Source organism: Pseudomyrmex gracilis, unplaced genomic scaffold (assembly GCF_002006095.1).
Source record: "Pseudomyrmex gracilis isolate BER0280 unplaced genomic scaffold, ASM200609v1 scaffold_256, whole genome shotgun sequence".
NCBI lineage: Eukaryota > Metazoa > Arthropoda > Insecta > Hymenoptera > Formicidae > Pseudomyrmex > Pseudomyrmex gracilis.
This window is the reverse complement of record NW_018020840.1, coordinates 46,348-73,825: the sequence shown is the minus strand read 5'-3', so window position 1 is coordinate 73,825 and position 27,478 is coordinate 46,348. Positions and strand designations below refer to the sequence as shown.

At 43.3% G+C, this 27,478-nt stretch overlaps 1 protein-coding gene across 3 annotated transcripts; it reads right to left on the bottom strand.

Annotated features, from left to right (window-relative positions):
* On the bottom strand, positions 1–27,478 carry LOC109859306. Of its 3 annotated transcripts, none has more exons than XM_020437420.1 (9): positions 27,425–27,478; positions 25,001–26,162; positions 2,447–2,969; positions 1,891–2,324; positions 1,576–1,757; positions 1,147–1,463; positions 986–1,060; positions 719–898; positions 1–622 (listed from the first exon to the last, which is right to left on the bottom strand). In XM_020437420.1, exons 2-9 carry the CDS (start codon positions 25,972–25,974, stop codon positions 548–550), a joined length of 2,760 nt encoding a protein of 919 aa, XP_020293009.1. In that variant the 5' UTR covers positions 25,975–26,162; positions 27,425–27,478; the 3' UTR covers positions 1–547. The 3 variants fall into 3 exon arrangements, with proteins under 3 accessions (XP_020293009.1, XP_020293010.1, XP_020293011.1); XM_020437421.1 differs by lacking the exon at positions 27,425–27,478 and adding an exon at positions 27,116–27,186; XM_020437422.1 differs by lacking the exons at positions 25,001–26,162; positions 27,425–27,478 and adding an exon at positions 12,744–13,581.

The window sequence follows — 27,478 nt, the reverse complement described above, 5'->3', positions numbered from 1 at the left end:
TTTTTTTTTTTTTTTTTTTTTTTCAAAGAACTCGAAAACTATCGACTAGTAAAATCAATTATCGCGGCTTACTTGATAAAGTCTTATATGTAACACGCGGTTTCATAATCATTAGTATTGTTTTTTTTTTATATTTATTAAATTTTTGTCAACTACAGCTCGAGCAAGTATAGGAAGTTTTGTGATTTGTTTTTTGTCCTGTAAAGAGAAGAAAGTGTAGCGTGGAATATCCTCCTTTAAAAAGGGAGTCAGTAAATGCCGTAGTAAATTCGTCAGCAGAACGAAAACATCATTCTCCTTTCATCTCAACGAGGGTATCTCTTCTCGATTAACTTAAATAAATACGCGACGCGTTAATTATTTTTTTTTTTTTTTTCGTTTTCCTCAAAGTCTCTACGTCTCGTGCGCCACACACTCGCTCAATCACTCGATATGAAATTACACTCGTATATTCTTTCGCATTTCATTTCTTGACTAGATTCATACTTTGCCTGGTGTATCTTGCCTGATGTCGTTGTACACATCGAACGCCCAAGGATGTCGGGCGTTAAACGCCGGTCTTTGTCTTGCCGTTTTCCGATTCTGGCGGGCAGTAGTCGGAGTGCGTTTGCCAGGCGCCGAGCTAATTTCATCGATATTATAATATTAATCATCAAATATTAGAAGAATATTAATTAGTATTAATTGACATAAGTCAGTAAGTGTGTTTACGTCGTACCTGACATGTACGACTGCAGTACCACTGATTTGCGCATCCAGCGCAGACAAATTGCGCGGGACGAACCAAGCATCCTTGACATTTGGGCGGGGTGCTCGGTGAAGGTGGATTATCTTTTACTACTTGTTTGGCGCTGATCGAACTGCCTCCCCTGTCATCAGTTTCTTCTTCTACGTCCTCCTAGAAAGTTTAATGTGACACAGTCAGAACACGAACGTGCGCGGAAGTATTTAACAAAAAACTAAAAAAAAAGGCCATATCCTTTACCATTTGAATTAAATCGTTAGAGTGAGATTGTGCGGGGGTATTTACGACGGGAGTTATAGTTATCTCTGTGCGAGCCTGAAACAAAGAGAAGTCTCGTTTAATATGCTAATTCGAATTATGCAAATAAGACAGTAATTGCAAGCAATAACAAAACTACAAACTTTGGAAGATGACAAGATATTGTTAAACTGGCTCATGTCAAGATTATTTTGGTAGTTCTGGAACAAGTGCTGGGTCGTGGCACTTTGCTGTGAGGTAGACGCCACTGCCGTTGCCGCGTTTGCCGGGGAATTCTGAAGTAATCTTGCTAAAGTAGGCGACAAACTGGTAGCGGGTTTCGGCGACTGCGTCTTCTTCGTTAGAATTCCATGAAGTAACGAGCCGGTTGGTTGAGGCGCGGTGTTCTGAGGTGCCGATAAGGACGCAACCGGATGAAGCGTCACGTTCGGGTAATTCTGCGGCACTCTAACTGGTTCACCTAAACACAAATGTTTAATAGCGACTATAGATTATGCTAATTTAACAATCAGCCGTAAATCGATGCTTCTCACACGAAGGTTAAAAATCAAGAAAACAAAAACGGACGTTACCTTGCTGGCTCATTTTGGCAAATTGCATTAGCATGTCTTTAGCGTAGTTCACAGTATCAGGTGGATTGCTCTTGCACGATTCCGCGCTAGACGGTCTCGAGTCGGTGTTGTGCATTACCGTTTCCACCATGGCGCCGCCAGTCCCAAGGTTGATGTTCACCGAATTTCTCATCCTCCGCCCTCTGCGATATTAAAAAATTACAGATACATTTTTATGAATATATTTTGTAAACGCTCAAAAAAAAATCAAATTTGCAAGGCTTTGACTTATTTTTTATGTTCTCGCTTTTAAGTGTTTTTTTTTTTTTTAATTACCTCCTAGGAACTTGGGAGTCGGGATGTTTGAGCCTGTGATCGGCGATAATAGATTTGACATCCACTATCGCGCCTTGACGGCCTTCTCCGATCTGTCGAATTTCCGAGCTTGACATCTCAGTCTGTTTACGAGTACTTTCCCCGTTAGTTTTCGGAGGAGTTGTTCGCTGCAAGACGTTCTTCGTCGTTTTTTCCTTCTTCACGATCTGTGATTTCTCCTTCGACACGGTTGTTGCGCCGCCGCTGTTCTCCCAATCCATAGAGTCGAACGACGAAGAAGTTGGCGGCAACTCTTCCAATTGGCCGTCGTTCTCCATATACATTGTTATCTGTATCTTTCTCTGAAGCCGTAAGTACGCTTCCTCTTTGAGCTTTCTCTTGCTCAGAATGTCGTTCCACTCCGTTTCTTTGGTTTTCGCTAGCTTCTTGAGCGCCTGCAAATAGCACAGCATGGATTAGCAAACAAAACAAAAAAAAAAAAAAAAACATACAAACGCTGAACGAAGAATAATTTTTCGATAGATTACAAATGTTTTTTTTTTTTCCGTGCACTTACGAAGATTTCAGCTTTTAGCTCATTGGCCCTCGCGACCAGTTCGTCGATCGTGTCGTTGTCGTCGCCGACGACTTCCAAGATGTATTCCTCGCGCTTATCGACGCAAAGCTTCTTTCGAGGGTTCCCAACAACGGACAGTTGCCCATTGGTGGATTTCCGCTTCTTAATAGCTTCGACCGGTTCGGCGCTGGTGGGACGTTGCTGGGCTACGACGCTTTTGATCTTCTCTTGCGACGTGCTCGCAAGTAATTGCCTGTTCTTTGTGTCCGGAGTCTCGGCGTCGGATCGCGAGCTCTTCGTTTTCTCAGCTTTCTTCGCGATCGTCTCCTTCTTGGGATGAGCGTGGCTCGCCACCGTTGCTGGCGCCGCGGCGGTCTCCTCCGGAAGGGCGGCGCCGTTCTGCTGATTTTGGGGTATCTTCGGTGACGACGGCAGCGTGTCGTTCGCCGACTTGTCGTCCTCCGCGGTGTTCACATTTCTCCTATTTTCGACCGCACCTTCCATCGCGTGCATTTTGTTCAACCTGCGAACACATAAAAACACAACGACGATTAAAGCGCGACGCGATTCTTCACACAAACAATAAAACAAACACCTTTCGCGCGCGCATATAAGAATAAACTAATCTTGCTGATGATTTCAACGGCAGAAAATTGTATAAATTATGTATTATAAATGTATGTAATAAAATTAAATACATGTATGGTATACACACACACACATAGTAAAAGAGAGAATATTGTGAAAACAAATCTTATTCCTCGCGCAATTAAACTGATAAGAAATTTCTTACGTGATTTCCCACTCAAGGAAAACACACATACGAAGCGCGCTCATAAACTTTATCGTTAAAAGGTCGATTTTGTAAAACATTCCGAGAGAAAACGGGGATAAATCGATAAAACGGTATATCCAGTAAAGTTTTCAAGTCTCGACCTTGCCTAGAGAAAATGGTTATCGGGGGTCCCAAGGACAAGACGGGCGGCGTAATATAAACGGCCATTCTCACGACCACGTCGCGCGATCGCGCTTATTAATTCGCGATGTCCTCACGACGACGTGTGTTGCGCGACGTAAATAAAATCCTCATATCACGACCTGATTAGCCGCGCTATAATTAAACGTCGCGCGCGCACGCGGCGTCTCATCGGCGCGCCGATTAAACGCGCATCAAACGACTTTACGGTCGCGGGATGTGAAAGGACGAACTTCCGCTGCCGGACGAAACGGCGGCGAACTTAGCCGTGATTAGCGTGCGGAAGATGACGACCTTGAAATCGACGATCGATTAATGGAAGTTCCGCAAAAGTTCCACGATATGTACCAACAGACGAACGTTGCGGCAAATATAAATTTAGCGAGCGTGTATGTGTGTGTGTGTGTGTGTGTTTTTCATCGTGGAGGCTCGTGGGTTTCATTTGGCGGGTTTCTATTCGTAATCGGAACTTGTGAGGAGAAATCTTTCCACTCTCTTTCCACGTTACTCGTCCAAGCGAAGAAGTCAATGTCGACCAAGTTGCGAGATTTGTCTCCTCGGTTAAAACATATACACACACACACACACAAAGTGCATTCTTACAAACGCCCCTTGGAGCGAGAGATCGATTTTTCTCTCTTGTGAACCAACCCGGTTCAAAGGGGGAGAGGGGATTGACTCCGTCGAACCGCCTCTATGCCGACGGCGGCAGCGGCGGAGGGACACCAAAAGAGAGCGTTCGTTTAGAGCTTCGTGGGGATCGAGAACGTCGCGCGAGATTTTCAGCTAAATTGCGCGAATCTCTCGACGCTAGATCTGACAATACAAAACACACGTCGCGATGACGGTTGGCATTCAACGCGGGCTATTCATTACGGTGCTCCAGTGCGCCAGTTGAGTTGCATTAAACGCAATGACTCTTCCCCGTCACGCCACGTTGACGCCGCTATCGCGATTCTCTCTTGATATCGCGCATAACATCGCATGAAGTTTTCCACGTCGAGAATCGTCGCGTCGTCGTTCCGTTTTTCGACGTCATCGGGCGAGCGTGACACGCGAGCGAGCGAGCGACACGCGAAAATCGGTCTCAACTCGCGCGCGCGGCTTGATACGAGACGAAGGAGCGGGACAGAAAGCGCGCGCGTGAGAGAAAAAGAGAGAAAGAGGGCTAGTTATAGAGGGGATGGGTTGGGATGCCCAGTGGCCGGGAGGGAGCGTTGAAGAGAGAGAAAGAGAGAGAGAGGGAGAAAGAAAAAGATACGGAGTCAAGAGTTCGTTGCACCCGGTTCACCCGCGTTCACTGCGCTTTATAGACGCGGATATAGGTTTCGCGGTACCAATTCTGAAAAGGGGCGCATCTCTTCCTTCGCTCTCTCTTTCTCTCGAGGAAGTCTGGGATCGCGTTCGGGGAACGTCTTATAAATCTCCGCGTAACGATCGGAAAGATGAAAACTGTCTCGCTCTTTTGAGGAGAGTGGCCCCCTTAATCATCGGAAATATTATGCGTGTCTATTTATCGGTTCTCTACAATTCGCACAAATAATAAGACGCAAAAGCAAAAGGAGAAAAACAAAAGATAAGAAAACACATTGTCGGAAATATATAATCGCCGAGCATTAACATAAATCATCCAACATGACGGAATTTAAGCCTCTTAATAATGAAATTATAAGTGAGTATAACGACAAAGTGAATAATAATCGCGATATTAATATCCGGACGTGGAAAAAAAAAAAAGAAGAAAACAAATGACAAATCGTGAAGATATACTTTATCATCGATCACTTAACGTAATTTCATCCAAAATACTGAGAAAAAAAAAACAAAAAAAGAAAAAAGGAAAATAATTAAGCCTCAATGGAACGGAGATAAAACAACAGAGACGGAGTTTCTTGGCAAACAGTGTCATTAAGTGAAATGACCGGACGAGTTTACGAACACTTTGTGTTCACGTCGATTATCCTAAGCGCTTCTCAGCGGCCGACAAAGTGCACACACACGCACACACACACATTAAACTTTTAAATGAGAGAAATGTCGAAAAAAGACTGCAAGTGTCAAAACTGCGGCTGTCAGTATTCAAGCGACTTTTTCCTGTCATCATCATCTCGCGCCCTATCTCATCTCGTATTCTTTCCTCATCGGTTTTTGACGCTTTTATCCCGCTAACAGGTGGTCAGCGCATGCTCACTTTCGCGCTATCAATTTACAAGCGCGCATAATCCGATGGAACGCTTGTTTGACCGACGCGTCATCGATGTTGCATAAAACATGCTGCGAGACACACGCACACTTTTTGTAATACGTGCGTGAAAATATAATTAGTGCCAAAGTACAGCGCCGTGCATTAACATATTTCCTACCGAATAATGTTTTGTTGAACATCACCCGATGTTTACACGTCGAAGAGGGGGGGATCGAGCGGTAAAATAGAAAAATTACGAAGAAAAAGAAGAAGCGTTTCACGCGTATCCGCACATTTTCACAACAGATCTCTTCGTCTTCGAGAATCTCTTTGACTGCGCGGCACTACGCGGAGTAGCTATTATACAGGGTGTTTCAGACGATCCGTACGCTCTTTATTTAAAAACGAGGGAAGTGGGTATTTCGAAAAATGTTTCAGACAAAACAATTTGTTTGGGATTGAGGAATGCTTTACACAAGCACATGCGATAGACCTTGAGTGGCGTTATGAAGATCACATCAAGGTTGACTTGAATGTTTTCAATGGGAACCCATATATCTAATTGCATATTCTTGTAGTCAAGGACATTTCCGAAATATTGGTTTCTTTTTAGCTCAGATCCTCTCGAATTATGCGACTTCAACATTTTAGTACAGCCGGCGTTAGCATTACCCCGGATGTAACGCATGAAGGTCGCACAGTGGGATTTACCTTTTCTTCGGGGTGCTTGATTAATGTGAGTCCCATATAACCACTACCCTCGTTTTTAAATAGCGTATACAGGTGATCTGAAACATCTGGCATACGAAACTTCTTTCCGAAATCGATTCCGAAAACTTTTTCGATCGGTGACAATTTTGAATAATGTCTCAACAAATTGTCTCCGAATGACTTCTCCTTGGAACAATGTTTTGCAAAAATATCGCTTCGAGCTGGAAGAGTTCTCGTGGAAAACAAATCCTTTTGCAACCTGAGGACGCGATCCGTGGTAACTCGAGCACCAGGTGTTTTGCGCCGATTTGCGCAGCGACTGCACAAAGAGGAGGGCAGAGGATAAATTTTTAAATACATTTAATTCGTGAAACAGATAAACGAAATTTCTTCAAGATAGAAGCGACGCGTTTACTCAAGATATTTCCGATAGGAATTCCGATTCTCACGCAAACTTTTGCTCCGCAGAAGAGCGGGATATCGGATTCGTCGAAACGCGTAGTTACAAAATCCGATAAGCCGCGATCCCAAGATGTATATCGATTGATTCGCTTATCGGTTCGGCCTCGCGTCAAACTTTTTCAACAAGTTTGTTAGGCGCGAGAGAAACGACGACAACACACAACAACGACCGATTTCGTCGATCGGTCGATAACCTCCTCATTTTAAAAGCAACATCTACATTTTGCCGTTCCACCTTTCACAACTGTGGTCGTCGCGACTGAACTTTCCTATCTTTTCGCGGTGCGGAGCGATAGCGAAAGCGAGGGGAGAAAGCGCGACTATCCGGCATGGACTTTTGCTTTGAAATCTCGCGAATGCGAGCACGTCAGAAAGAAAAAAAAAAAAAAACACTTAAACGGACGGAAGAGATTCGCAATCGCTTCCGTTGCGCTAATTAATCGCGTGAAATTTCGCGAGGGATTTAATTGTCTCAACAACCGGCAGGATTGCAGATGGAAAATTTGTATTTCGATAAAAGAAACTAAAAGCGCGCGTCTAAATTGTTGCTTTGTTTGTTTTTCAATCAACAGACGTTCGCTCACCGATCTAACAATGGACGCAGAGGATTGACGAAGTTGACGGGGATGCTTCACACGAGCGTGTGTAGTTGACGAATTGAAGAAGCAAACACACGGTTCTCTCTGCACACGCGCGCGTCGTCTCTGTGCGATTTTTCGAAAATCCGATCAACTCGAACACACGTGGATACGACGTAAATTGTAGCGTATCGAGTAACGGTGCGCCGCGCGACCGTGCACGCGCATTAGAAAGCAAGTTTCGATTCTTCGTGGTCTACAGGTCAGTTTGCGCGAACGTCGAGGCACTTCGATCGCTTCTGTTAGAAAACACCTTCATCATCTTCTCGCAAAATTTAACTTCTGCATTGCGGTGACACGCGAATTTTTCACCTGTCCCCATTCAAACTCACATTTTTATCGGAACGCGTCGCACATTTCGGAGCACACACTGTCCACACTCGATTGAAAACAATTGCACGACGACGCACAATTACGCACTCCCGTTAGCGAGTAACACAACGTCGTCGCGTTCGTTCTGATCAAACAATTAACGAAAGAACATCCTCACATTCTCCGGTTTTATACGACGTTCTCTCGGCAGGAACGCGAGACGGCGAACGAGAGAAGGCAAAACGGATCCACGATGACGAAGTGCAGCAGCGCGCACACACATATACACGCGCGCGCGCGCACGCACGCACGCACGCACTCGCTCGACGATATTCCACTTGCACTTTTCATTCGAGTTTCTCCCGGCCGGTCACTTTTCTCCGTTCACATCCCACGGTCTCCAGCGGACGCGGACTGATCTACGATGCAGAAGATCCGCCGGTCTCGCGCTCCGGGACTCCCTCCAACTCCGATTCGTTCTCGTCAGGTAGCGGGCAAGGGAGGTCACGAAAGGTCGCGTTCGAAACGTTACACAACGGTCTCTCTCTCAGTGATCTTCTTCGACAACAAGCGAGAAATCGGTTTCTCCTCTTCGCGCGTGTTGTTTCTTCGCGCGATATAGCGACGAAGAAGCGCAGAACGACCGTCTCTCGATCGACGTTTGTCGCGGAAAGAGAGAAAAACCGACTCAATTCTCTTTCGTACACACGACGAAGAGGAAGACGCGGGAACGCGAACGTGCATCGACCACGACACGGTATCGGGGTCGAGAGTTCCACGACCGGCGCAGCAGGCCACCTACCTACCTCCTCTCCTCGGCGGCGGCGGTGGCGGCGGCGGCGACGACGGCACGCCACATTCGTCCGCTCTCACTCTCTTCTATTTTACACTCGCCGTCCGTTCACTCGCCGCTCGAGAGAGCGTGTTCAACGATTGGCCGGCGTGCTGTCGCGTCACACGGGCGAAGCGCGTCGGCGACGTCGCCTTCGACGAAGCCGGCCGCGTCTCGGAGTCACTGCTCCTCCCCCGACAAACCCCGCCGCGGATTGACGGAGGGCGAGAGCGCCTTCTCCCCGAGACTCGCTTGGCCTTCGAGCGTGCGCCTTCGACGTCTTCCAAAGCGCAACGTCTTCGGAAACGAGTTTCAGTGATGAATTTACGAATTTTCCCGGGGATCATTTGGATTTTTCTTCGTAAGACACTTCGAAATTGACGTGTTTTCGATCGGGTTTCTCTCGGATGCATCTTGAAGGAAAAACCGTGTCGCACGCGCATCGCCTGGTGTTTCGAAAACACATGCACACTTTCTTTCCAAGTTGTAACAACAATCTTCAACGAGAGAAAAGTCACGTGTCACGTCGCACGATGCGAATTGTTGTAAATTTATCTTTTTATAAATTGTACAACAATAGTTTACTTCGTTCGCGCGTATTGGAGCTCGAACGCTTTTTTCAGGTTCTCTCTCTAACCGCGATTATCAAGGACGAGCGAAACGAAAAGCGAAGCGAATCGGGAACCAAGTACGCGAAAAGTGAGATATGGGCCGTCGAAGAAGGTCGGCGGTTAAACGGTCAGGAATGCATATATACTTGAGGGAGGCGAAGGAGGTGCGCGCGCGATAAATATGCACTTCGCCTTCGTTGCACAAGCGATAGTTATTACGCATGGACGGTGACGCATATCGCGGGCCTTCGGGACGCCTTCGAGTCGCATATTATAACGGAAGGGATACGCACGCACACCGCAACAAGGAAACAAATGTGCAGCTAGAAGATATCCTCGACATAGAAATATATTTGTGTGCGCGCACACACACACATATATGATCCTCTCTATCATGAGAGCTGTTTTAAATTCGAATTCTTGCCTGTCGCAAGAAGTTTGTTCGGTGCATCTTGGCACGGTGCCCACGGTGCGAAGGTTCAAGGTCGTCGTTCAAAGGTTCGGTGAAAGGAATTAGTCCTGCCGAGACCTTCCTATTAACATCTCCTCGCGTTATTAGATGCAATTTGCATAAATTAAAATAAACCGTGAATGCGAAAGATAGTTTTTTTTGCAAATGAGAGGAATTTTCGCGGAATAAATAACCAGATGAGATAAAAATTGAAATATCGGCTGTACAAAGTTAGACTTTGCGCATATATATGAAAAAAAAAAAAAATTATATTATTCAGAAGCGGATTGCAAAGAAGGAAACCTCGCGATCGAAGTCGCTATTATTACTGACGTCGAATCGGTTACGAGAGAACCTCGCTCTCTCTCTCTCTCTCTCATGTCATCGTCGTCGTTTCGACCTAATTCGCGAACACTCGCGGAGGAGCGTTTGGTCTCGCATGCTCAAAGTGTCCCTGGGCGGCAAGGACACGGGCGCAGTGGTGAACCGCTCGTTCACAAGCCGCGACGAGGTTACGCTAGGTTGCACTACCGAGCAACCAGCGATTACGTCGAGACGACCAGGTAGGATTTTTCCTCAGGCAAAAATTTTCTTTACAATTTCTCGCTTTTTTCGCTCAAGAAGCGAGAAGAAAGAATGTCTCTCAATTATCTTTCTTTTGTACATAACTTTCGTACGGCTTCTTTTTATCCGGAAAAATGATGAATAAGAAAAATAAAAGAGAAAGAGACAGGAAGACTCCTCGGGGGCGAGACATTTTTCACCATAAAAAGATGTTCGTATTAAAACATACGAAGGCCAGGTAAAACTTTTTTTTTGTCTATAGTATACTTTACACATTGTTGAGCACAATTATTGACGCACACAATGATACAAAGAAGATAATTTCAAGGTCTCGCTTTGATATTATTTGCTACATTGATAAAACATTTATTTTACGATTTTAGGGTATTTGTTTTTCTTTTTTTGACACGTTTTTTTTTGTCACGGTTTTATTGTGACAAGTCTCGGTCTCATTTTAGAGAGTAGGGTGCTTGTCGATTTTTTCTTTCCGTCTAAATTAACAAGAAAAAAGATATTTACACTTTGTGAGAGAAAATAAATCTAGTAGTTTATCGATACCGCAAGTGCAACTGATCACAACGACTTGTGAATTTATTAACAAACAAAATGGAGAAGCACGACGATACACATGTTGCAATAACACACATGTCGCAATTCTTCGCACGCATAACGCGGCTGTTCAACTTGGTGTTCAATCGATTGCTAGGTCGGTTTGGTTTGGTGCATATATGGCTCAAAGGACCGTTTCAAGCTAGTCCATACGCCATTCTAAGTCTTTAGGAATCGTGACACAGGTCCTAAACCGTGGTTTGGGTACAAGCCACGGAGTTGTACGTTCGTTAAAAATACTGATAAACTGAAGAAATCGGTGTAAAAACACCGAAGATTGTCCAAAAATATCTAAGCGTAACTACGCACATCTAACCGGTACGGCTGATGCAACACCACGTGGATTGATTGCTAGGTCGGTATCAAAGTCCATGGAACAAGCAAATACAATTGCGGCCTCTCGGAGATCAAATCGTAAGAGGTCGCGTATAAGTCCCATTGTTCAAGGCTGGTTAATAGGTTTCATTTGGAAACTTAAAAACAAAGCACGCGCTTGATAACTAAATAAATCGCGAAGAGAGAGAGAGAGAGAGAGAGAGAGAGAGAGAGAGAGAAAGAGAGAGAAAAACAAAGAAAATCACGAAAAATATCGAAGGACAATGTTTGATGACGCGAAATGACAAGCTGTCGCAAAAATCGATCGGTCGAGACAAAATTCGCGCGAAACCAGCCAAGATTACCTTCTCCAAGACCATGATACGGATGATTTTCCATGCAAACCTCCACGCCCAAGGACGCGCGCACACACATACACACACACACACACACACACTCTCATTGAGATTTCTCTTCCCCTCTCCTGTCATCACTCTGTCTCACTCGCTTCGTGCGAGGAAACGCGACTCGTTCCATGAGAAACGCCGATAAATCGCGAGAAATGGAATGACTACTAAAGGAGAACGGTCGATTCTTGAAGCGAGGTCGCGTGTAGGTCAAATCGCGGAGTCGACCCTGATAGCAGCGGCACTTCGTGCACCGAAAGATGGTCGCAGATCGTTTCTTCGCGAAAGAAAGAGAGAGAGACAGAATGGTCGCGAATCCAATTCTCACAGAACTTGTACAGGTTGTAAAGGCGTTGTTGTTATCTCTGCTGATTTCGTTATCACTATCGAGAAATGAATATACCTACGTACGTACGTGTATATATCGTCACTTGAGAGCGTTCTACACATTTTTCGTACAATTTGCCGCGGACACACACATTGAAACGCTCTAATCCTCAGATAATGATGTGTGGAATTTTAACAATCAAAAGAGAGAGTAAGATTAAAGTAACGTTTGTTGATTCTATGACTTATCAGCTAAGTTACTCTCTCCAGTTTCACTCGCGTTCGCGCAAGTGTTGGCGAACATCGAGCATCTCTCTTCGACATTTGCTCGAACGCGACCTTGACGCGAGCCGGACGGTCGACTAGCACACTTATCGCGGGTTCTAACCACGTCGTTGCCTTCGAAAACGTACGTTAGTAAACTTTGACCCTTTCCGATGCGCAAAAGTCGTACGCGTTTAAATCAGGTAAAGGTAAGTTTTGTCGTGACAAAAGAAAAAATATATTAATTTTTTATAAAATGTTTTAAATGTTGTTTTATTTTATATTTATATATATATATATATATATATAAAATATATACATATATATAAGAAGTAAAACTATAGTTGCAGATGATCGAGAATAAATATTTGATTGATTTAAAAAAACTGAATATATGGAATACAAAAAAAAAAAAAAAAAAAAAAACACAAACAATGCCAATATCGAATCAATTCTGTTCCACTTATCATTTATGCAATATAATATTCTATACAATACTGTGTATGGTAGAAACCGGGTATAATTGTGCGTAATATATAAAACGTGTTGTAAGATCGCGTGTAATAAAACTTCCTGTTTCATTGTTGCGCTTCTTACGTTTCTTTCTTTCGAAAATGCGAAATTATGACTTACCATGTATTGGGCGAGTCGTCAATGGGTTTAAGTTTCAAGCGCATCATAAAGTTCCGCTGCGCTGTAATCGCGTTGTAAGGTACTATTTGCTTATCTTCCGCCTCGACTTCTGCCGCGACTTCCTCATTTTTTGGTTCAGTCTTATTCTCGTCATTTTTTGTCGCGTTCTTATTTTTCGCCGCTTCCTTTCCCGCGTGCTTTGGTCCCTGATTATTGATTGATTTCTGACGACCTAAACCCGACTGCAGTTTATTGATGGAAATTCGCTGCGGATTCGGTATTTTAAGTCGCGTCACATGTCGGGCGACCGTTCGCTGCTTCTTCCCGTTCGCATTTAGATCGAAACGAGGCTCGACAGCAAACGGCACGGCTATCGTCGGTACCGCGCCGGACTTCAGTCTATTTTTTTTTCGATTTCCCATCATTATCTGCTCGTAACTTTCGTCTTCGTAAAATTCCTCGGGAAAGTGACACGAGCACACCCGGGCGGTGTCGATGTTGAAATTGTTGTTCTCCGGTTTGTTACGACCGCAGGCGATGATCCACAGACTACGCACCGTTTCATCTGGCGGAAATCGATGATAACGAATCCGCGACTCGTCGTTACTATCATTTTTTGTCCGCCTGTGACTATTGCCGCAACTAATAACAGCGCACTGCGGCATGATTCCTCGTTGAAAGAACGTTGGGCTTCACAATGATCAGGCACTACAGGCCGACAGACAGAGAAGGAGAGAGAAAGAAAGAGAGAGAGAGAGAGAAGCAGCGCACGGAAGGCACACGCACAACTTTGATACGTCACACTCGCGCACACGCGCGAGGACGCGACACAAGGGAGGCTGCTGACGCGCCAGTGGGCGGCGAAGACGCGTCCTGTCGATTCACGCGGGACCAACACACACTATACACTGGCGCGACGCGCGGCTCGTGATAAGCCTAATCTTCTCGTCTTCTTTCCTCTTCGTACCGCGCGCCTCATACGACCTTTCTCTCGCTAACTAACTGTCCTTCTCTTCGGATTGCGTTATTGCCTCATTGCGCCGTGCGCGCACCGTACGTTCATTATCGCGAGACAAGACGCGCCTTGTGGAGAACGCATCGGTCCGATATGCCGCTCACAATCGATCACCACACACGGCCGACCCTTCTCTTATCGCGTGGTTTTCGCACCGGTGCACCGCACAGACACACGTCGGCTAAACTGAATTCCTCTTCGTCTTCTCGCCACGACGAAATGCGGATCGACTGTTCTTGTTTAAAGCCGAAAACTTGGCGTGCCCTTCGCACCGAACACTGGATGGCACTGAGTTTCCTGAGTTTTACCAAGCGGCGCGCAAAAGTTGTGCACGACCGGCGTGTCTGCTGGTTCGTCTACTACTAACTCGCTGAAGCTTTGGTGTTCGCGACGCGGTGGATGTCCGGTCTGCCAAACCATGCGCGCACGTGGTTCTTGATCGTGTGCGCGCTAGCCGTATGCGGTATGAAAAGAAATATCACAATGTGAGATCCCGGTCGTTCTCGATCGCAAGGCAGACCACGGTGGTTTTACTCAGCGACAAACAATGGCTGGAGACTATATGTGATTTCGAGTCACTCGGCTGGCAAGTCTGTTGCTGAAGTTCGTCCGAGAGCTACTAGAAGGCCGTTACACCAATTCTTCGATTTCATTAACAGTTTTTAAGAGATAGGGACCAAAGGGCATTGGTATCCTCGGGAGGGGGAGTGTGTCCTCAAGAAGGGGAAAAGAATAGAGAGAGAGAGGTATCGCGTCGTTTCCGGAGAAGGGAGGATGCATTATCAGTGCGCACCAATCTCTCACGGACTTCGGCAACGCCTACATATCCGACGCGCTCCTTCCCTCCGCTCCCGAATCATCTGTTTTCCTTCAAATTTGAAGTTACCGGTGACGATGATTTCAGGAGAAAATGCACCGCGTAACGCGATAGGGAGGATGAGGGGAGAGAAAGTGCAAGAAAAAAAAAGAAAAAAACACGAAGACGCGCGACAATTGTCACGTGCGAGAATCAAGTGCGCGTTGCCGACCGAAAGGTGTCGCTCCAGTGCGTTTAGTCTGTCGGTGACGAGTTGGCGGTCGCGTCAAGATGGCGTTGGCGAGTCGACTAACGACGCGTGGTATCTAGCCGGCCGGCGAGACTTCTTCGTCTTCGGCGTGGAGAACACGATCCTCGAACGGAAATAAGAAGGCTTTCACGGCGACGAACGTTCAAGTGCGAGCGCGTGTTTACGTCACGTCGAGCGAAAAAGAAAAAAAAAAGAAGAGGGGGTTACTGGTCTCGCACAGGGTCGAAGCGGATATTTTACATGCCGTTGCGACGACGACGACGACGACGACGATGATGACAACGACGACAACCAACGGTGACCACGATTTTACCCGCGCTCGCGTCGCTCCTTCTCTGAATACTGGCCGCTGATCGGTCCGAGAGGCAGGCACAGCTATAACGGCAGCTGCGTGTACCTCCTTGTGCCTGCGTGAACCCGGTGAACCAATGATCGTGCTCCGACGTTGTCGACGCGGGGATGACGAGAACCGCGGCCGTGGAGGGGAGTGCGCAACCTGGGGTTGCAAGGAACAGTCGCGCGCGCGAAGGCCGTCAGTGAGGGCGATATGCGGGAGGGGGAGGGACGCGGGGGAGAAGGCGCGGAGGTCACCGCGCGCGAACAAGGGTCCTTTTTAGGGGTTCGCCACCCCTCGTGGTGCGCACGCTGTCGCTTTTGCGTTTTCCTGCGATATCTGGCGCGATCGTAGGCCGCTATCGTTGACCTATGTGTACTTCGTCGTCTTCGTATGCGTTTCCGTTTTATTATCTTCTTCTTGAATTCCACTAATCTTGATCTCTTCTTGACGCGCTACAACGGAGCGATACAGAAGAGTATCGTATTTTTTGTTTTACGAAATATATCGAGAGAAAAAAATTCCCTCTCAAAATTCAACCAGTATTCTTCCACGCGAGTGTGAGAAACGATCTTTTTAAGAAAAAGTCTTAAAAAACACACACTTATAACAAAAAAGAAATTAAGAAAAGAAGAACCGCAAGAACTTCGTCATGTCCGAAAAAAAATGTACGGAATGAAATATAAATTTCGTTCTTTCCTTGTTTTCTCTTGTCTTTTTGTGATAATATTTTTTATCGTCGCGTGTTGCTCCGCTCCGAACGATTTCGACTACTTTCCACAGATTAAATCGCGCGGCATTTCCGTAAGTTCGCGATGACTCCTCGACGATTATTTGTAACACGAGCGAGATTCACCGAAAAATAAAAAACTGATAAATGAAAAAGAGCTATTGTAGCGATAGGCTTGGCGATTTAATTATTCAACAGGATCTCCGACACATCGAGATTTGATGTCTCTCGGAGGAACAAAATAGTAACCAGAAGGGAGTCGTCGACTGAATTTATCGACATATCTTATAATATTCAAGATCGTAGTGGATTTAATAATTCAGATGTTGGAGAACGAGCCTTTCGCGGAGCCATTTCAATAGCATTAAAATCTCTCCGTCGTTCGGGCGACGGTGATTCTCTCATCTCTATTTGCATGAAATCTCGTTTCGTTGTAAACGACGAATTACTTGACATCATCGTTCATTCGTTATAAATGTTTCACATCTTTACAAGCTTGGCACTCGCGACCTTTTAAAAACAGATTACGAAACGTTTGCGAAAACTACCACACAATAAAATTCCATAACGTTAATTATAATCACATTACATTACAATGTCGCATAGGCGACACTTTAAGTGTTACATTACGATAATTAAAAACTAATGTATAAATAACAATAACATTGTTTAAAAAATTTCATGCGTTAATTTTACATACGCATATTAAATATCTATTAATTTAATTAATTCCAATTATTATCAATTAAATATATATCGATTACTGATACATTGCGCTTCTCTTCGGAGACGTCTTTGGAGATCTCTTCTTGTTCTTTCTCGCCTGAGGAGCGATTTTGAAAATGTTTTTACGAAGACGCTTTGTGGGGGACGTTTTTGCGTCTCAAGTCTTATGCCTCAGTGAATCTGCAGGAAAGAAGCCGTCAAAAAGACCAGACGAATTCCTCGAAGAGATCTCTGCCTTGTTCTTCGTGTGGTTCACGGTATTCAAAATAAGGACAGACTGATTTCCTGCGATCTCTGTCATTCTCTCTTCCTCCTTTCTTCTTCCTCTCCCCCCCTTCTCTCTCTCTCTCTCTCTTTCTCTTTCTCTGTCTCGCTTTCTATATTATCTTTCATTGTTATTTGCCCGTATCTTTCGACTAAATTTTCAAACTTCTATCACAAAGTTTCTTTTCGTTTTAAAGAGCACTTCAATTGTGAGATTATTTTTACCGATTACTATGAAGTAAAAACTCATGAATTATTTTATGTATGAATTGTTTACGAAGCTGAAGATTCTTTAAAAAAAAATTATCATTTTTCTTTTGAAAGAAAAAATCGATGATTCTTGAAAAAATAATTTTTTATATTTAACAACACAATAATAATATATAATAACAAATGTTTGACGCTGCTAAAATATATCTAATCTGTGGTTCCACCCAGTACTTAGGTTTTGTCACAATTTTTACTATCTTGAACTTCATTTTGTTTTATTTTTTCGAAGCACTCAAATCATGAAGTTCAGATAAGATACGCTTAGTTCTCGACGTTTTGTCTCGACGCGCTCTCCGTCATCTCAACAATTCGAGTCATTTGACCTGCCGATAATATTACCGAATGCAAGATCATGGCATTGGTGTTCTGTCGAATACCTGGTTCCGCAAATATCTAAGGGCCTGCGTCTTATACCCCTCATTGGTGCTGGTCGACCCTTCCCGAATATGCGGCCCGAGAGTGAGAGAAGAGAAGAGAACTCCCATGTATAACCCTCGCTCGCTCGCACCCGTAACGGACATCTCGTACGCCGTCTCTTACTCTCCTCTCTCTCTCTCCTCATGTTCTCTCGGCAAGCATCGGCTTGGCTCGCCGACACTGCCACCGCGACGCACAGCTGGTGCAGGAGGGAAACGGCTTCGTCGGCCCCCATGGCCACCGGCGCCTGGAGAACGGATGATGATGCGCAGCTGCGGCGCTCTGCGAGGACGAAAGTGTGGGGCAGGTCGAAGAGGAGTTTCTACGGAAAACGAAGAAGAGAGGCGATATCTTGCACGGTGGCCAGACAGGCAAGCATTGGCCGCACGCATATCGACGGGATCGAGAAATTCTTTTTCAAAGTGTTTCCTTGAACACCTCTCTTCGTGTGTAGGCGATTTTTGATCTCATGACATTTTAAGTGAATCTCAACGAGAGCACGCTCGAAATCATAATTTTATCTTGATTTGTAATAATTTTCTTGGTCATATATATGTTGATATCATATTAGTTTTTTCATATAAGCAAATTTATTATAAAAGTACAATCTTCTACGATCTCATCGCCTCTTTCTCTTGACATGTTCTTCAGAGAGGTATACTCATTTGTTGACATCACGTCTGGATAGCAACAACGAGGAAGGCGGAAAGAGACGAGAAACGATCTCGCTCTCGCTCTCTCTCTCTCTCTCTCTCTCTCTCTCTCTCTCTCTCTCTCGTCGAGGGGGAATAAAAGATCGACCGTGGGTCGAAGCGTCGACCAACGCGATACCATCCTATCTCGTACTTTGCGCGATGTTTGTTGAAAGCTTCAGGCGCCAAGACGGATAATTGCGTGTACGCGTGCGCGTGTGATTCAACAAGAATTAAAACAGATAAACTTGATAATTTGTTGTAATTTTTATATTAATATTATTTATGCAATTTTTACCGCGCGATCGAAACGACTCGATCCCGCGTCTATTTGTTTATACTGTGACTACGTGTTCATTAACGACAGCACCTGCAACAGCCGAGATACGTGCAGCTGCGATGGTGCACCATCGCATTTTCATTGTACTGCGCAAGCGAGTTTGTCAAGGACGAATGACTCGAATGAAAAATATTCTCACAAGAATACAAATTTTTTTTTCCTACAAATAATTTTTCCTTTACAGATTTATATTATATATGTGGTGTCATAAAAACTTCAATTGCGTTTTTTTCTTCAAAGAACGGGACAAAAGAAAAAGGCAAAATTATATTTTCACAACTTTCACAATTCTTTGAAGAACACAAAAATGAAACTATATTAGAATATATAGCTGAAAATATTGAACACAACCTGGTTAAAGATTAACTAGCTTAAACGAATATTAAATAGATAGAACTGTAGAACCCTCGTCAAATAACAATGTTAGTACAAGATACATTGTGACAGATAACCATTCATTATTTTGTGAGAAAAAAGAAAACAACTTTCAAAACTACATCTCTTTCTCAATCGACTTTATCTTTTCATTAATTTTCTCTCAAGTTCTAAAATATTTCAAAAATTGTTTTGTTACTTATTTCGTTTTTTTTTTGTTTTTTTTTTCGATAACTTTTTCATGTCGCTCGTTATGTCGACTATGGGAGAAGAAGTGACGTCTTCGGTGCCACGGGATGCGCTGAAGGTGTTTCACCCCTCTCTCTCATGAGGGACAGGCACACCAGTCACGCGTTTCTCTGGTCTCTTCTTCGCCTTCTTTCTCCTCACGTTCTTTCTCGCGTGGTCGGCGAAAAAGTGTACGGGGAGAGAAAGGGACCCACGCAGGCAGATAGAGAAAGAGAGAAAGAGACGCGGCTGAACGCGGAGAGGGGAGACACCCTTCATCCTTGAGGTGGGGTCCCAGCTACCCCGCTCTACTACCGCTTCACCAGGATCAATACACCGACCGAAGTCCCTCGCCTGCACGCCCGCTCTGCCGGCCAAACCTGCTGGTAAGTCTCTGCACACGTCGAGTCTCCGGGGAGACAACCTCCAGGCTCTTCTCTTTCCTTCCAGACTCTCACGCTTCCGTCAATTCTGGTCGATCCAAAATCGCGCCTTCGTTCGAATTCGAACGAGGATCGTTTTCGATGCTCGTCGAGATTTCGCTTTCGAGACGATATTAACCGAAACCTTCTTTCCCACCCACAGCATCGCGATGGCGTGACGTGGTCGACGTTTAACCTCGTTCGACCTGTTGCTCGCGCGATGGAAAAAAGAAGTTCACTTAGCGGTTTGGTTCTATTTGAGAGCAACGGCGAGGCGTTTAACGTTTCTCGTTAAATATATTGCATATGTATCAAACTGAGAGCATATGCCCTCGAGAGCTTAGTTTCGGCACTCGAGATTATTTACACAACGATACGTCTGGGGGGAAACACGTGGTGGTCCAAAACGCTGCCGGCCACCCAGTGGCTTGTGTTATTCTTGTCTATTTTATCGCACAATCAGCCATTATGGAAACTCCAAAAAAATATATATATATATGTATATACATATATATATATATATATATATATATATATATATATATATATATATATATATATATATATGTATATATGTATCTCTTCGAGAAAAATATGTATATGTATCTCTTCGATAATATACATAATTGATAAGAGATTAATTAACCCCACGCGATGTCCGTCCTATGTATGTATCAATGCGTTTTCAACACGCGTGGAAAAAAAATTAAAGTGTGATTTTAATTACAATTTAATATCTACATATCGTATTTGATATCGAGATATTAATTTAATCGAACTAAATTAAGTAACTAAATTAAGTAACTTGGTAACGGCAGAGATTTGATGTACTTTCCAATAATAATTTCAATAATTTTGAAGAAGACTCGATACTTTTATCATAAACTTTTTAGTTCACGCTGTTCAAAAATTTATTAAGCACTTTCGACTGGATATTTGATTAGATATACTTATTTATTTTTTACTCACTCAGAAACCTCTAACTGTGAGAAGAATCTAGTTTGACAAGTAACGGTCGAGGTACCAAACGTATAAGAACATATTTCACATTGCGGGCCACAGTTCCAATAAAAAAAATTTCTTTCTTTTGTGTTTAAATGCACTTTCGTTGTATTTGCAAAAATAATATTCTCACGTTCGACATTCAATTCAAAGATTCCTTTCAAAGAAGAAATATAAATTTCCCAAATTTCTCAAACTACAAGCTTTTTTGTGATCCACACACGCGAGGAAACTCTTATTCATACATATTATCGTCATATTATCGTCTTTCATATCACGAGAATTGTATTTGTTCAATATCATACCCGAGATAAAGCGACATCGATATTGAGCATGACGAATCAAGTAAATCGAGTCAAGTGATCGCGACAAAATCAAATTTCGACGTATCACATAGCTGAAACGTCGACAAGTTTGTCTCTTCGATCGTGAACTTTTTCAGTAGAGTTGTACGAAATATAATCACGCGCTAGAAGAATCCCTTCTGTCCGCGTTTATAGCGGCTTCGCAGCCTGGTGCGCAGCAACGGCGCGAGAGAGGTCAGAGTCCGGAGTGAGCGACAAAATTGCGAGGGGAATCGTTCGGCGGGAACGAGCGACAGAGACGGGAGAAGAGAGCTGGAGGGCTCGCCCAGGGTGGCAGCAACCAATGCTTGCTTGTGACGGCGAGTGATGATACTGGCAATGGTGTGGTAACGGACGCGGTTGGTAACGGACAGTTTATGATATTTTGAATCACATTTGCACTCGGTGCGATTATCTAAAGTTATCGAAAAAAAAAAAAAAAAAAAAATCCAAAGATCCAGATACAACTGCGCACTGTCTGCGCGCGCTTATTATTTCGAACTCTTATTGATATTTTGATCTTCTTCAAACACGAAATAATCGGGCTTCTTTGAAAATAATATTGTACAAATAATTACGATAAGTAGTACAAGTTGGAATGTTCGATATAATTAGTCTCACCGAGGAAAGGAAATTCGATCTCAAACAAATTGAGATAAAGAACTTATTTTAAGTAATCTTAAAAGTACATGTATAAATATTTAAGAAAAAAAAAAACTATCTATTCTATGGAATTTCTTATCTCGCTGACTACTAAGCTATGTCTTCCGGATTTTTTTTAAACACAACAGAACAGATAGGAAAACGATTCGTTTATTGTTGTAATAGGTCCTACTTGTATTTGATTTTCTTTAGCTATTTGAAGTGTGAGAAAGCACAAATATAGATCTTTCTGCGATAAAAAAAAAAATATTTGACGACTCGTAAGATTCCTCGCAGAACAATTATAGATCTTTTTGTTTTTTTCAAAATTATTAGAATTACCCGGAGTTGAATGCAAATCCGATGAAGTTTTTTCGTACGACAGAAATCGAGCTTAAACACTCAGAGCAGATAGCTCTGAGCGTTGATGCGAGTTTCCGCCATGGTGGTACCGTCACGCACCCCCATCGATACGTGCTGTACAACTACACGACCATGAAGTACACACACACGCACGCATCTTGATGTCCATGGTTGAAAGAGCCGTGCGCGCAAACACACACGCACGCACGCACACGTACATACATACATACACAGTGGCCGCAGAAGTTCTCATAAACCAACATCTGGTTCCTCGCCCGAGGGACTCACGAGGACAAAGAAGACCTTCCCTTTTTCTTTTCGAAGGCCTTGGAGTTGGATTATATGTCCTACGCACTTTCTTTCGGACAAGCGACCGCAAGTTCCGCAAGTTCTGTCAAAAAATTGTCGTTCGGAAATACGCGCGGGAACAATGCTGTAGGAAAAGAGAAGCGTGTTCGTACGAATCGCGCGATTGAAAATACGTCGAAAATACGCAACCTACAAAAGTCATTTAATACAATTCTAAAGTTTGTTCTCTTCACGCTTCTTCATGTTTCATCTAAAGAGATTTATCTATAATGAAATATACACACACACACACACACATCCTATTTATAGATTCCAATTATATGCGCATATTTAAATTTAATTCTAATTAAATATTACAAATCTAATTTTTAAATTAATTTGTAGAGCAAAGCTGTTTTTTTTTTCTTCTCTCTTCGTAGAGAATAGATTTTTGTTTTTGAGAACGCGCAGTGGCGAACGCGAGAATTCGAACGGGAAAAGAATTCGAAGGCGTGGACAGAGTCGGAGAAATAATCGAGTCGAAGGACTGAATCAAGCTCTCTCCCAGTCGGTACCGTGGCACACAGGCGGTGACTGCACATAACGACCCTTGCGGTACCGTTTCTATGGTACCGTTCGCGGGGATTAACGCCCCTCCGCGTCATCGCAGACGCTCCACTTTCACCCGGTTGCTGCTGCCGCTGCTGTTACCGCCACCGCCGCCACTGTCGCCGACGCTAACGCCGCTCCAGGGTGAGATCAGCCTTGGCCTGAGAACCCGTGGAAACTGGATAGCCTTCCCATAAAACACGCGCGCGCATATATTGGTCGAGCGTGTATTATAATTATACCGGGATCTTGCACGTGTGTGTGTATGCGCGCGCGGGGAGAGCACTCGGAAAAACCTTGCTCGTCGATCCTATCGATCCGATCAATCTCACCTTCGACACGGAAGGGTAGCTTCTTTTAGAAACCGTCTCGAAGATACAAAGCATACATGTAGAATCACGAAGGTGGAGAAGGGAATTAAATATTTGAAAAAATTGAAAAAATAAATTCAATACAATAAAAAAAAGCAAGCTTTTTTTTGTATAGCTGTGCTATACAAACGAACATATATATATATTATTTTCGCGAATACATTATAAAACATCGTCTATTTTCTTGACGGAATAGAAAAACTTTTCAACTCTGTGTATTTTTCAAATAAGAATTAAACAAGATAAATTTAACCACGAAATGTTTACACTTAATCTCGATAAATATAGCTTTTATCGTCGGTTCAGGTATACTTTTTTTTTTCTCAATATATTGACGGCAATGCACGGTAAGATCGAGGTAATGTCTTGATACTGATATCATAAACGCGTAAATACGAGAGCAAGTTTACACTTAACGCCATGAGCAACATACCGTTTGCCTGCAAAAATCCGTCGTGAATAATATTCACCGTATTTGTTACGAAACATTAGAGGACAAGCTGTAGAAATTGTTTTTCGAAATTGCAATTTTTCTCACACTCGGTAACACAAATTCGGAAAACAACCAGCTTTCTCTCAAAGTTATGTTTGTTTTTTTTTTTTTATTTTTGTAACTTCTAAACCACTTGTCCACAAAAAGTTTTTTGTTTTTTTTAAGAAAACAATTTGTAATCGAAACAATTATTATCTAAATTTTTTTTCATAATTTACTTAAAATGTTTCGCAACGATAATGAAAAATTGCATTGAGAAATTGCATTTTTTATAATGTAACGTTACATGAACACGAGTCGAGGTGGAAGGGGGTAAAGTATTTACGAAGCAAAACACGGAAAAATAAGAGACTCTTTTGTAGGTAAACGTGGAGAGAAAAAGACAGAGGTTGTGACGAAGAAGAGAGGACGCGTTGCAGAAATAGTCATCTTGTTATCGACACTACCGGTTGCTTATCGTCCCACGGTCAATATTTCGTTCCCTCCGCTCTCTTTTTTTTCCTCTTCCATCGTCTCTCTTCGACTCTTCTCTGTCTCTCCACCCCGATATATACCCAACGTCGTTAGCGCGCATTTGCGCGCCCGTCAGCGTACTCGCCACTTATCCCGGTTTTATCGGCCGATAACACCAATCTCGACCCATCATACAGGAGACGGTCATCGAAGGAAAACGGGAGTGTATGTACATTTTCTATGTCAAAAAATATCTTCTAGCGAGCGAAACTTGACGCATCGTTACACATCGATAAGAATGCGCCATCTAATGGTGTCAAATTCGCAGAATTAAAAAAAAAAAAAAAACCCATAAATTACATTACTATTTGATGAGCTTACGCGAGCTTAAAACGTATTTACATTCTTCAATATTTCTGAAATTTCCATCTATATTCTGTGTAAATATCAAAAATTTCACCTAGTTTTTCGCATTCTGTTGCAATCAGTGTAAATTGCAATTATTCAATTATCGTTTAAACGGAAAGGTAAATAAAAATTGCAATAATTTTTATCGCTAGTTTTGTTGTTTTCTCGCATGCAGCTCTATTTTTCAATTTGCACAAACTTAATAAAATTTGACAAATGATAATACCGCGCAGATAACAAAATCCTATATTTTAAGAAGAACAAATATTAAACGGGCGACTTTAATGGTTGCGTTTCGACGTTTTTTGTGCGACTTGCGCAAATTTATATTCGTACGCAGCTGTTCGATCATGTTTTCAATTTACGCAACGTGATTAACAATTAATTATAAATACGGTACTCACCATTTAATGCTCTTCTTTATTATGTTGCTGACGACCTTTTGCGACTTCCTGGATGATATAACAGGAACGTCGGTGAACTTCCTTGATTTTGGTTTTTCCTCTCCGGAATTCTTCTCGTAAATTTGTCGCTTGCGTTTTGTCTTGACGTCGTCGTTGTCGTCTTCAGCGATCACTTTCACCGAATTCTCGATCCATTCCACCACATGATCCTCTTGATCGGCCGACAACGCCGAATCACCTCCTAGTTCTTCTTCGTTTATCAGCTCGCTAACGGCGGTTGGAGGCCCAACGATTCCGACTTCCGAACTTTCTTTTGCCTTCTTGGAAGATTCCGCAGAAGTTTCCTTGCCTTCTGCGTTCTCTTCAGTAGCGGATTGGTTCCTATCATCCTCTGCATCGTCTCTTCCAACAGATTCTTCGTTTGTTACAGTCTTCTGTTCTTTTCTGTCGTTTTCATCGTCAGTCGCAGACTCGCTAACAGGCCTTTGGATCATCTGCATGCGTAAATCCTCGTGTACGACCTTCAAGATCTCGTCCAATCTTTCGTCAACCTCAGGAAATGCTGCCGTATTGTTGAGATATTCTCCGTCTTCGTCGCTGATAGATTTTGGTTTTGCAGAACTGAATTCTTCGGAACTGTTCTTCTTGGTCTCTGGTTTGATCATCTTGGAAGCTTCTTCTTTTTCTTCTTCTTCTTCTTCAAAATCAGTTTTCTTCTGAGGATCTCCGTTGCAATCTGATGTACAAGTTTCTTGGAGTTTTTGTTTGGAGTCATGTACATCTGCAGATTGTACATCTTTTTCTCTTTCAGAAGTGGTGTTTTCAGCTTCTTTAGAAATTTTATCGGTGTCGAGTAGTGGTTCCTGCTTCCCCTTCTCATTACAGACAACTGTTTTATTGGCTGCAGATGTTGTCTCGGACAATTCATCCTTATCTGCAGAAGGCGTAGAGCCTTCTGTGATATTTTTTGCCATATTATCAAATATGCTCAAAGAAAATCAGTTTTCAAACATCTTAACTTCAAAACTCAAATAACAACTTCCTAATATGTATACAAAACTTTATGTTGTTACCATATGAGTATCGAACATACTGTGCGGAGTGGAAAGTGTCTGATATTTTCCATAAGCTTTTCTTCTAGTTTCACTCTTTGGCTTGTTTCCTGCAATAAAGCGAAAACACTTTTAAAAATTAGATCGGCACACAAGTTATGATACAAAAATATTTCTTAAAAATATAAATCCCATTGTTGATTACACGTTGAGATTGTTTTGACACTGTTGCAAAAACAAATATCACTTTTGTGTCGAAAATAAATATACACAGAAGTATTTAGAACAACGGAGGATCGGAAAATGATTGTTTTTTTTATCGATAAAGTCGTTCTCTGCGCCATCGAGCGAATGCTGCGAAGTTGGGAAGTGTCTCGCGTCGTGCATTGCACAATTCAATTTACCGCACAATTTCATACAAAATGCTGACATTATTCATCAGTTTCGCACTATGTTGACCGCATTAACAATGCAAAAGACATTCGCCGCCGCGCGACACAAAGAAAAACGTTGCGCAACATCGTTTCGTGACCCGACAGTTCAAAACCGACGCATAAGGGGACACGTTCAAACAAACGACACGTTCAATGAACATTGATCGTCATACGGACTCTATTTGCACGTTCCATTAAAATATGAGAAGAATCCCTCTTCTCCGCCGCAAAAAATGATGTCCCAGTAAAGCTGTCACCATTCTCGCGGGGGGGAAGAAGGGAGAGAGAAAAAAACAACTGCTTCTTTTACCCACTAGCGCGATATTCATTTAGGGAGTAACGCAACGACCTGTCATCCCTGTGTCGCAAGTGAATTCATGTTTTTTTCTCAATCGTTCGCTCTCACAGAGAGAGACAGAGAGAGAAAGAGAGAGAGAAAAATTTCAGAATATATCTCGGACAATTTGTCACTCCCGTAAACGAGAAATTCGTCTTACACGTACGTCTCGAAAATTTTTTTTTTTCAATCGCGAGAAGATTGCCGCATCGCAGCAGCGTCGCGCGGTCTCTCGCTCAATAAGTCTGCTGTTCCTTTTGAGATTATTTTTTTTTTTTCCAATTGCACTTACGATATCGACGCAATTCCAGGAGCGAGATTCGACCTCGAACTCCAATCAACGTCGCGACACAATTCATACAACATTTACGATCACACACGATCGCTCTGCGGAGGTGCTTGTTTTTTTTTTTTTTTTGCTTCGCAGAGATGAGCAAAACGAGAGACACAGCGCGAACGCGCTTAACCTCACTTTGTCGCGCGGACTCCCCTTACGAGATGATGTCTCTCGGTGTCGCGACGACAATCGCGATGGGACGCGACAACGAAAACGCCGACGTGCGACATACGGAAAGATTCGAAATGAGACCTCCCCACGTACCTAATGTAGCTTCGGGATTCTCTTCTGTTGCGGAGAATGCGCGGCGGCGGTGGC